General features: G+C 36.1%; 1 protein-coding gene across 4 annotated transcripts in view; it reads right to left on the bottom strand.

Moving 5' to 3' along the window:
• The window catches only part of RELCH (RAB11 binding and LisH domain, coiled-coil and HEAT repeat containing), a 139,392-nt gene that overhangs the window by 96,470 nt on the left and 30,197 nt on the right, over window positions 1-12,725 (bottom strand). For all 4 annotated transcript variants that reach the window (XR_011966315.1, XR_011966314.1, XM_072605508.1 and 1 more), the window contains exon 2: window positions 2,867-2,956. Coding sequence is in view for 2 of the 4 variants with exons in the window: in XM_072605508.1 (XP_072461609.1) it covers window positions 2,867-2,956 (90 nt within the window). In the remaining 2 variants the exon portion in view is untranslated. The remainder of the gene's footprint in view (window positions 1-2,866; window positions 2,957-12,725) is intronic.

Below are 12,725 nucleotides of genomic sequence, written 5' to 3'. Positions count from 1 at the left end.
TTCTTACCCTGTTCTAAACATGTTTGGCAATGAACTTTTGTACATAGGTTACATACCGAGATACCTGTTCATCTAGGAAGAACAATGAGCAAATTCATCAATTAATGTCTCATTTACATTTTCCTAAGCTCTAAGATGCCCTGTCTTTGACATGACTATTAGTAAATCATCTCCTGACCGAATAAGAATGCTTTCAATTTCTTGGCAGTTATACAGTATAGTTCAAAAGATCCACAAAGCAATAATCCTAAATTAAGAACAAGGATCTTAAGTTGCCATTTTTCTTAATGTAATAAAAATATTGTTTTAAAAATCTACTAACTTTTTTCTTCACTGAAGATATTCACAAATTATAACATATACACACACATATGTAAACACATGGCTACACAACTGAATAAAGCAATGTAAATAAGTGCTTTCTGGTATTAGTGAAGTCTATCTAAAAACGTCAAAGGTCACAAAGAGACATACAAAGATGAGGAAATTATAAGCTGAAAAGAGGAAAAGATTTTGTAGAAGATGAAAATGTGAATATATGGAGCAAGACAACTATTTTCAACTGGAGGTTGAAAAGAATGGGAGATCAGAACTTTAAAAAGTAACAGTATATTACAGAGAGTTACAACCCAAAAGTCTAAGATACACATGCCACTTACTATAGTCTAGAAAACTCGAACATTTTCAAAAGACAGATTATAAATGTAGCAACACTAACTTTACCAGAAAACATATACCAAATCCTTTACCTAAAATAAAGAAATCCCTACCACATTAAACCAATGTTAGAAAAAATGGGTCACTTCAATTATTTGTACATCATGATGTGATAAGAAACCACTTATTTCCAAATTACAATGAAAAATATATTTCCTTTAGCTTACTCAGAAAAGATATAAGCCCTCAAAAAAATATTCTATTCCTAACATTAGGGACATCCTTAAAAGCATTAATTTTTGTAAAAGAAAACATGACAAAGACAGTATTTGGGGGAAAAGATAGCACTAAGCTACCCTATAATGTGTGAATATTTAGAGCAAAAACTTGGCATTGCCACAGATACTTTAGAAATGATACCCAGCACAGGAAGAGCCTATTGCAAACAAAGAAAAAAATGAACAAATCTTAGAACTTTAAGGTAGAAAAAGATCCGTAAAGATGACCAACATCTGTCTGAAGAGCATGGCCAATAATTGTTGACAACATAAGGGTTGGAGAACTCCCTACACTTACCTGATAGGGCAACTAGACACATACCTGTGTTATCCATGACCTCTTCTGCCCAAGACTTGTTCAGGAAAATCAAAAAGATTTTGTGGTTTCTTAGAGGTCTCTTCTGACTTAGTGGGATTTGTGTGTGGTCCAATGGCAGATAACAGGACAAATTATACTTTATGCAATATCAGTCTTTTGATGAGGTTTTAAAGCATTAGCATTGTATAGCAGACTGGTAAAAATCTGTGAAAACTGGTTATCATGCTTAAGTGAAGCTGTTTTGATAAGAATTTTCTCTACCACATACTTCATTCATTTGCTTAAGTGACAGATTTTTTATAAATAGTAAAAACTATTCCAGTGCAATTTTATTTTCCATATATCCTTATACCTTTTCCTTTTAAGTTAAAGAGCTCCTTATTGCATAGAGAATTGTACTTTCTGATTAGGATTTGTAATCCAAAAAACTTCAAGTGCAAAATTAGAAGTTACATTTTGTAGAGTATAAAAATAAGTACTTAATTATAAAAAATAAAATACATTAAATTCCTAATTATCCACATTTGGGGGTTATACAGGTCTTCTGTTACTCTTGTTTCTTCTAGCCAGTCATTCTATTGTCTATAAAAAACAAAACATCTCACTACTCATTAAAATGGGTAAAAATGACAGAAAAAGGAGGTCAAATTGAAATACACCAATATTTGTCAATATTTTGAGGAGTTCTAGGAAAAAATTTAGAATTTCATGACAACTAGAGAACTGAGTCAGATGTATGTTCTTTACTATCATCCAAACTATTAACAGGGATAATCAGGTGGCTCTGGGTAGCTTAGTGTTTATCTGCTTTTTCCTTCTCAGCAACGTGTCACTTTAATAGAAACACTAAAAATACCTTAAATAAATAATAAGAATATTGATCAACCTTGGGTCTCCTGAAATGAAAACTCTTTATAAATATGCAAAATGAATCTTCTATGAAAAATAGCATTTTTGTATTAGATTATATGAATTAATATTAAATGCTAATGGGACTAATATGGTAACTCATTCAATCCTCATGAACCAGTCAACTTTGCTTACTTTCCTGGCCATTCTTCCTCCTACTACCCCTGTATCTCACAAATATATATTGCTGGTTTCAAGCAGGATTTAGTGAATATGACTTCTGTCCTTTTTGGTGAGGACTTTGACTTCCTCCATATAGCAAACTATTGATGGGGAAACTTCCCACAGGAGAATACTGGTAACTCTTCTGTGACTTACAGTCCTAAGACAATTGATTGGGGTACTGAGAGGTTAAGTGACTTGTCTATGATCATAGAGCTAGGCATGTATTGAATCCTGGTCTTCCTGATTCTGGCCCTCTATCCACCACACCAAACTGTCATTAACACTAGTCACAAGATGAACTGTATATTAGTGTAAATCCACCATCATCTCTGTAAATACAAAGTCTCATGTCATTAGCATAACCTCCGTACATGAAGTACAGAACACAAAATACATATAATACCTGTCTTCTGAGTATCAGCCAACCTAATTGTACAGAGGCTTATTATCTGGAGGCTGGCCACTAGGAGGCTGCTATTTGAAAGTTTCTAGCGTGCCAAAATTTCAGATCAATTTCAGTTGCTATAACCTTGCTCACCTGCTACTCTCTCATCGGTCTCCCTGTTTCCATCGTCTGAATATCTTGCAAAGTCCAAAGAATCAAGAGTACTGATGCTCCCAGCTCGATCTATGAAAGAGAAAATTTGATTTAAAATAAGTTGTTTTTATCTTATCTTTAAATTCGGGAGGTTAGACTTAATGACTGCTAAAGTCCCTTCTGAGACTAAAATCTTAGGACCCTTGAATACCATTAGATTATTATAATGAATTAAAGAAGCACTCTTGTAAATTGATATAGAATCTAAATTCTCATCAACAGTTTTTTTTTGATAGCAGAAAATCAATTCAACAAACATTTACAGAACATCTACTATGTGCAAGGCATTATTATGTTAGGTGCTATTAAAATACACTAACGCACTTTAAAAATAACTACCTTATATTTATTAAAAACTTTCCAAATTCTAAATATTTTATATTACTTGGTTTTAAAATAGTACCCTAATTTTGATACTTTATAAGTTGGAAAACTGAAGCTAAGAAGGATAAGATACTTGCTTAAAATTACACTGAAAAACTGGAAAATTAGAAAGTAGAACTTAGTACTTTTAATTCCTCATTTAAAACCAGTGTTTTGCCTCCAAAGTAATTTTAATGTTTTCTTGATGACTATTTTGTCATTTTGAACATGTTACAATTACAGTCATAGGGGCTAAAGTGTATAAAGTTCAGCTAGCTCTGTCAGTGTTGGTGTGATTTTTCTGGTTGGCAGTTTTGCAGTCTCCAGTGACACTCCCAGGAATACGTAAGGGTATAAGGCTGCTTTGCCCCTGGTAGAAATCATCCTCCAAAGAACTCAGATTTCAAACCCTAGAGCCATCCTGGACTCTTTTTTACTTCTCAAATCCAATCAGTTGCAAAGTCTAATCAATTTTATCTTGAAGTGTTTCACATCTATCCTCTTTCCTCTACTCCATAGTCCTTTTTTTGTACTGTCAGAAAAAGGTTTTCTCCTAGCCTATTTATACCCTTTATCCCTTTCCCTATTCACTGAGAAGGCAAGAAATATAATATTTACTATACATATGAAATCATGCAAATTATTTCCACATTACCATGTTCCCAATAAATAAGTAAATGTATAAAAACAAGAAAAAGAAAAAAGCCCCAATCTGCACTCTGAGTTCATCAGTTTTCTATCTGGAGGTAGATATTCTTTTTCATCATGAGGTCTTTGGAAATGTATCATTGTATCGATCATGGTTACTAAGTCTTTCACAGTTGATTACAGTATTGCTGTTATTGTATATACAATGTTCTCCTACTTCTGCTCACTTTACATCAGTTCACATAAGATTTTCCATGTTTTTCCGAAATTATCCCGAAGATCATTTCTTACAGCAAGATAGTATTCCATCACATTCATATGCCATAACTTGATCAGCCAACTATTTTATTTTTCATTAGATCATCATCATCATCATCATCATCATAATCATCTTCAATGAACTACTAATATCATCCTAGCTATTCTCCTTGCTTCCAGTCCTTATTCTCTCAAATCTACCTTCCACAAATCTGTCAGAATAGTCTTTGTAAGACAAAGGTCTGACCATACCTTTCCCCAACACAAAAAACTTTAGTGCTCTCCCTACTGCAATAAGATATATATTCCTCAGTCTAGCATTAAAAGTCCTTAACAATCCACCTTCCACATACCTCTCTATTCATATTTCATACTAGTTTTTTTTTAAACAAGCTCTATCTTCTAGCTAACCTGGGCTGTTAAACAGTATGTCAGCCCTAACACTCCTATCCACCAACTCTACTAGAAAAAAAAAACTTCATTTCTATCTTTCAGAAACTATTTTTTTTCCTTCAAAGGTTGAATTCAGATGTTGCTTCCTGAATAAAACCTCTTCAAATTCCTCCAGCTGTTAATGTTCTCAATTTATCTGCTATTTTACATATGGTTGGTTGGTTGTTGTCCTTCATTTTCGACAAAATGACATCACCACGACAAAGTGAAATTTCAGTGTGTCCCACTGTGGCTGATCAGGCCAATACAACCTTGGAATGCTGTACTACAGGTTGGGCACAGATAGTCCACGTGAATATTTGGGGTGGATATCCCAAATTTGCGTGTCCTATGTTTACTTTGTGCTGTCTCAATTCTACTTCACTCAAAGAACACAGCACACTTTCTGATATGGACATGCCATGGTGAGCAGTCCTGTGCCAGTGTCTCCCATGTTGCACAGTCAAATCCAAAGTTCTTGAGAGAGACCTTGAGAGTGTCCTTGTATTGCTTCCTCTGGCCACCATGTGATCGCCTGCCCCATGCGAGTTCTCCATAAAATACTCCTTTTGCAAGCATACATTTTACATTCAAACAACGTGGCCAGCCCATTGGAGTTGCACTCTCTGAAGCATAGTTTGAATGCTTCACAGTTCAGCTCAAGCAAGGACTTCAGTGTGTGGTACCTTATCCTGCCAGGTGATCCTCAGAATCTTCCTAACACAATTCAAAGGGAAGCAATTCAGTTTCCTGGCATGGTTCTGGTAGACTGTCCATGTTTCACAAGCATATAACAATGAGGTCAGCACAACAGCCCTGTAGACCTTCAGTTTGGTAGTCAGTCTAATACCTCTTCTCTCCCAAACTTTTCTTCAGAGCCTCCCAAACACTGAGCTAGCTCTGGCAATACATGCATTAACCTCATTGTCAATGTGTACATCCCTGGAAAGTATACTACTAAGGTAAGTAAACTTATCCACAGCATTCAAAACTTCTCCATTTGTTGTAACTGATGGTTCCATGTATGGATGGTGTGGTGGTGGCTGATGGAGCACCTGTGTTTTCTTGGTGTTGATTATTAGGCCAAAATTAGCACATGCAGCAGAGAATTGAGCCATGCTTTGTTGCATCTTAGCTTCAGAGGCTGCATTAAGTGCACAATCATCTGCAAACAGAAAATCATGCACCAACACTCCTTACACTTTGGTCTTGGCTTGTAGCCTTTTCAAATTGAAGAACTTACCATCAGTACAGTAGTTGACCTTGAAGCCTTGTTCATCCTCACTGAAAGCATTTGACAACATGGCTGAAAACATCATGCTGAAAAGCATGGGAGCAAGCACACAGCCCTGTTTCACTCCATTGGTGACTGGGAAGGCACAAGAGCATTGTCCACTATCCAGAACTCAGGCAAACATTCCATCATGAAACTGATGAACAATACTGATCAAGTTCTCCAGGCAACCAAATTTTGACATAATTTTCCATAAGCCCTCATGACTAACTGTGTCAAAGGCCTTGGTCAGATCTACAAATGTTGTGTACAGACCTCTGTTCTGCTCCTGGCATTTCTCCTGGAGTTGCCGGGCAGCAAACACTGTATCGACTGCTCCTTGGCCCTTTCTGAAGCCATACTGGCTTCTCAGGTATACGACCATCTTCCAGGTGAAAGATCAGTCTGTTAAGGAGGACTCTGGCAAGAATTTTGCCAGCAATGACTAAGAGAGAGACCCCCACTGTGACTGCTGCAGAACAATCTATTCCTTTACCTTTACAGAGATGGACAATGGAGGCATCCTTGAACTCCTGGGGGATAACCTCCTTTTGCCATATAATCTGGAAAATTTCAGTCAGCTTTTGTATCAGCATTGGTTCCCCTACCATGTAAATCTCAGCTGGAATAGAATCAGCACCAGGTGCTTTACCACATGAAAGGAGCCTAATGGTCCTCAAAACCACTTCTTCAGTTGGAAGTTCAGCTAAGGAGAGATTGACTTCAACCTGAGGTAAACAGTCAATGGCCTCAGCATTGATTGATGATAGTCTGTTGAGAATACCATGGAAGTGTTCGGCCCATCTCTCTAGGATCTAGGATCATGTCCTTATCAATAATCAACATGGCTCTATCAGCACTGAATAGTTGCAATGCAGCATGGCACAACTGGTTAGCATGTTCAGCTCTTAACCAAAAGGCTGGTGGTTTGAGCACACTTAGGGACGGAAGTCCATACATATGAAGAGGCAACTTGAAATAGTGATAAGTTGGTCTCAGTAATGAAAGCCTCAGTTCAACCTGATACATATTCACTGTGTGATCTTGGGCAAGTCACTTAACCATTGTGTCTCAGGCATTCTCTAAAATTATAAGCTGCCTAGCTGAAGAGGCAGGTGAGTTTTGTCTACAGGAGCTTCCATCTTGGTCTCAGGCACAAAAATATGTTTGTGCATATGTATACACATGTGTACAAATATATAGGTATATGTATATAAACATTCACATACACACATATACATGTATATGTATATAAAACAGGGACAAATCCAGCCTTCCCATAACTCTTCTAGTCCATCCAGCTGCTGTTCCTTATCCTCTCTACCCCATTTATACAGTTTGAAAAAGTTGTTTATATCTGATTCCCTTACTTCATTACCAATTTATACCTTATTTTCCACTTACTCTACTAAGTGGTCATCAATTCCTTCCCAATAACTAAATTCAACAGCTGTTCTCTTTGCAGCTTTCTGACACCATAACTCTTCCTACTGAGTATTCTCTCTTCACCTTCAGAAATACCATTTTCCCCTGGTTCTCCTACTTCCTTATTTGCTTTTTCTTTGTAGTTTTCACTGGCTCATTTTCTTAGTGAATCCTTGATGCAGGTGTTTCCTAAGACTCGTCCTTTAGTCATTTTCTCTTCTCTCTGTACGCTCTCGACAATTCCATTTACTGCTCTGGCTTTAACAACCTTTGTGTAGAATGGAGACATCAACACAGGCTGGTAGGCCACGTTCCAGCAACAAGAACCACAGTAAAATATAAATGGGAAGTATTTAACAAAATAAACAATATAACACAGATAATGTTAATTTATGATTTTCCAAGTCAATATGAAGCAGCAATGATAATTATGTATGTTTTACTGACCCTCACTTCTAATTTCAATTTGACTCAACTTATACAGATGTCTCAAATTTGTACCTCTAGTTTTGACCTCCCTTATAAGATACTGATGATGATTTTAAAGTGCCTAAAGGATATCTCCCCTTAGATTTCTCATCAGTATTTCACAAGTTCAAAATGAATTCATTATTTTACCTACCCACTCCCTCCAAACCTGTTCTACCTCTTACCTTCCCCTACCTCTATTCACAGTAATGCCACCCTCCTACTCTACCACACTTGAAATTCTAGTCAAGATTACTTTCATTCCATCTAGTCACCAAATCCAGTCAATTATGTCTCCACATTTTTTTGCACCTATCTCATCTTCTGTACTTTCACAGCAACAACCTTACTTCTACTTCCAACCTTCATAACCTCTCTCCCCTGAACAAATGCAAGAATCTCTTAAAAGGTTTCTTCAACTACAATCTCTGGATGTCTCTTACATTCTGCTGCCCTATTAACTTCCCTATATTTAAATGGATAACAGATGGACAGTCCAAATGTTCCACTGGTATCATTATGGCTTCAGGAGAATTGAAGGAAGGGTAGAGACTGCTGGCATACTGGCTGGACACCTCATGGGAACACATACACAAGAATTACATAGGATGGGATATGCTTCACTGGAGGGAGGGCTTACATTACTGAGATGGCATTTTCAGAGGAGTCTAACAGTAGGTCCTAAGAAACTAAAATGACTTACAGCTCTCAAATTCTTGTAAACTACATTCTACAATGCCCTTCAGGAAATAAATGCTAAATAAATAGCAGAATAAGAAAATTAGTAGAAGCATACACAACAGTTTCCAAAATTTTACAATGGAAATGTTCTCATTTTTAGTTCTGGCATTTGGTAACTAAAGCTGTGTTTTATTTTGCTAAGTATGCCTAGAATTTACATTTATTTATTGAAAGAAATGATAGGAAATACCTCTTATTTTTTATCTTTACATTAAAAGATGTCATCTTTAATATTTATTGTAATTTTATGTATAAATTCTTACTCCATTCATTCCCACTCATTCCCACTCCAATAAAAGTTATGCTACAAAGGGGATGAGCTATACCACAAGATTAATCTACATCAGGTCTTTCATTATTAACATTGATTAAGTAGGTCAAACCTTGAAAATGCCAGCCTAGAATTATAGTGAATATCCTTTCGTAAAAGCAATGTAACATATAGCAGAATTTCATACCTTACTACACCTATCCAACAGCTATGAAAATTATAAGTGATACTTCTAATATATCCTATCATTCACTATTAATAATTGCCTATTTATATAATGCCTTATGATTTAGAAAGCACTTTGCATACATTATCTATTTGATCTTCATGAGATCCCTGTGAGGTAAATAGTACAATTGTTACCCCCTCTCTACAGATTAAGAAACTGTGGGAGTATTGCTCAATAAATAAAACCCAAACCCATAATTGCTCAGTAAAAACAAAAACAAAAAACCAGCCCCTCGCCAAACTCCTCAAAACCAAACTCAGCAAGTGCCAGAGTTGAGTGTGCTCCTAAATTTACTGACTCTAAATCCAGTGCTCTCTTCACTATGACACAGTTTCTACAAATGACACAATACTCTTTAAAATACAAATACACTTTCATACATTACCTCACAGCCTCACAGAACACTGTAATTATTAAAGTTTATAAACAATGTATTAAGAGCTTTGCTAACAGTTTTGAGTTGCCACCTTTTTTTAATGAAAGTTTTATAATCGTTACCTATCATTTCTCCCTTTCTCTGAAAGTTCCAAGCATGTTCAAATTGCTCTGCATATACAATAGGTTATCATGCCTGTGCTAGATCAACTATAACAGAAACTAAAAGAATTATCACTGAAAAGGAATTGGTACTAATCATTTATTCCCTAGTCAAATAACTGATGGGTCTATAAACTCCAGTTTAAAGCAGTTAGGTTATATTGGGTTTAACTATCAAAAAAGATGGGGGGTGGGGTAGGGGGGAAATCACACATATATTTGGAAGGGGAAAGATTCCAGAGACAGAACATTTCCATTTCTGCTAGATGTTAAATATCCTAGTACTTAAAAAATAAAAACTGCTAGGTATTTTTCAAACTAGGTAAGAAACATAACAAAGAAATGTCCCTGGATTCCTGGAGGTTATTTACAAAACAAGTTCTACAAGATCCTTCTATGTGGGAAAGGCTTCAAAACTAAGGATCTGGTGACAGACTCCCTGAATTTTACTAAATAACTAGTATAGCTAGAACTTAAAAAAAAAAATAAAAGGCGTAATTATCTCTTGACAGATTTTGAGGGCCACAGAAGCTCATAAAACATGTACTAAGGCACTACAAGTATGCAATCTGTATTAATGGAGGGGGTACCCACAGATGAAATCATGCTTACTTAAAGGAATACAATCTTTGAGAAATCACAAATAATTATGCCAACATATCTTAAAATTTATTTTAATTTTTAAAAGAATTACAGAAATAATCAGCACCAAATACGATGAAATATATCCCATTATTCTCACCTAACTACTACTGTCAGAAATTCTAGTACATAAGTTGGTGTCAGCATTTGCAACTCTATTTGGAAAAAAAAATCTTTTAAAAAAATTTTAGACAAATAGCAAAACAAGTCCATAAGAAAAAGAAACATAAACTTAAATTTTAAATATAAAATAAGAAAAGAAAAAACCGCAATGTGCACAGTAGAACATTGGAGAGAATTCAGAATACACAGCAATAGCTTTCCATTTTAAGAAAGCCTATATGTTAAATGCTGTTGAAAGGTGTTTATCTTCTCTTTGCTTCCTTATAGGTTTCCTTTTGTTCTCTGCTGTACACTTTTTACTTTGTTCGTCCCCCCCACCCCTTCCTCTTTCCATTCCCCCTAGGGCTACAATTAAACATGGATATATTTATATATAGATATTGATATATACATACATATATAAACATATACTTTCCCTAAGTCTACTCCTAATCTGTTTTCATGTTTATCTTCTTTCCTCTCTCCTAACTCCTCTATCTTGTCCTATTACTTTAACCCACCCACTCATCAATTCTTCCCTTATCCTCCCGTTCCCATAGATCTAAACATTCTTCTATATCACCCTTTTAACCTATTCCCTTCTCCTCCCCTCTAAAGATCCTTCCTTTATCCTCTCCTCCTTCCCTATCCCCTTAGAGTTTTATTTCTGTCTAAATTTAGAAGATTTTTATACTCTTCTAGAAGTATATGTATTTTTCCCTCTTGAACCTATTCCCAACGAAAGTAGGTTTCCAGAACAAACAGGTCCCCTCTCCCATCTAATTCCTCTGTATCGGTTCTTATTCTTGCACTTCATCTGTATAATTACTCTTTTAGCTGTTCTTGAATGGTTTTACTTTTTGAAGTCATATCATACTCAGGTCTACTTCAATCTTTCTTATAAGCTACCTAATTACTAATAACAATCTTAGATACAGATTTTTGCAACTCTATTTGGAAATCTAAGGTTGTGCCCTCTACAAGCCCTTCTAAGTCTAAATCCATGATCCTAGGAACGAGAACATGGCTGCTATTGCCTGTTTAGGAAAATAGTGATTCTATATGTAATCCAGCAGGTGTCACTGTGCAAAAAACTGAAACCTCTTCTGCTTACCTTCAACAAAAAAAGAGGAAGGAACTGAATCCCTCCAGACAAGTTTTCTCCTTCCACTTGGCTGTTAAGGGGCAGTGAGTTATCTTCTCTTTGTTCATCAGTTCTATCTACCTCCCTGGGGGATCTCCAGGCATCTTGATCTATATCTGCCCACTGGACGCAGATGGCTCAGGAGAAAGTGAGGCTGGTGAGTTTGGACAGCCCTCCCTCACTCAAATCCAATTCAGTGCAAGTCATGACATCATCTCCCTGATGTCATGGTCCTCTTCTAGAACAAAACATGAAGGACAAACCACAATCCTCTTCCCCTGAGGCAGTAATTTGTCTGAGGATCATAACAATAAAGTTATTTCTAAGCAAGAGGCAAAATGGCACCCTGGTCTGTGTTGATAATATTCAATGATAGATTTTTATATATTATTAAATAATATTATATATATTTTACCAGTACTATGATATGAATTTATAAGACAACAAATTACTAATAGAAACTTAACAGCTCAGAGTCCCTGCTTAGAATGTTAAGGCAGAGATTTGGATCTCTTTATACACCCTGGTCAACAACAAGAATTTATTAAGCATCTCCTATGTGCCAGAAACTGCGCAAAGCATTGGGGATATAAAGAAAAAACTCGCTTATCCTCAAGCAGTTCATATTCTTGTGGGTGAGACTTCAAGTAAATAAATATGTACAAATAAGACATTTACAATAAAACAGAAGATTTTATATTTGATCCTAGGACTAACAGAGGGCTACTGGATTTACTGAGTGAAGGAAGAGGGTGACATAGTCAGAAGTGAACTTTAGGGAGATCACATGGATAGCTGAGTGGACAACAGACTGCAGCGGGGAACAACCTGAAGCAAGGAGATTAAATAGCAGGCCATTGTAACAGTTCATAAGCCTGGGGTGATGAAGGCTTGCACCAGTTTGGTGGCAATGCCAGATGATATGTTGTGAAGGCAGAATTGACAAGGCTTAGTCATGATCAATTATGGGATTTTTAAAGAAGGGCATTGTTAAAGACAAAATAAAAAGTTAGAATAAACACCTAACACAGAAACTAGAGTTAAATTTCTGCTATCTGTAGACAGAGATAAAACAGAGGGTAAGAGAAATTTGAAGCACCAGGTCCAGTAGCTTCTTGGGAAGAAAAATAAAGTCAATGACAGATGAAGATCAGTTGAAGGACCTGGGAATGTTTAGCCTAGAGAAAAGAAGGCCCAGGAACATTGCTATCTTCAAATATTTTAAGGACTGTCTTGTGGAAAAAGTTTGTTCTTTGTGATCCCAGT

The sequence above is a fragment of the Notamacropus eugenii genome, chromosome 4 (genome assembly GCF_028372415.1).
Source record: "Notamacropus eugenii isolate mMacEug1 chromosome 4, mMacEug1.pri_v2, whole genome shotgun sequence".
Classification (NCBI taxonomy): Eukaryota; Metazoa; Chordata; class Mammalia; order Diprotodontia; family Macropodidae; genus Notamacropus; species Notamacropus eugenii.
The sequence above is the reverse complement of the archived record's forward strand: the minus strand, read 5'-3'. Positions and strand labels throughout refer to the sequence as shown.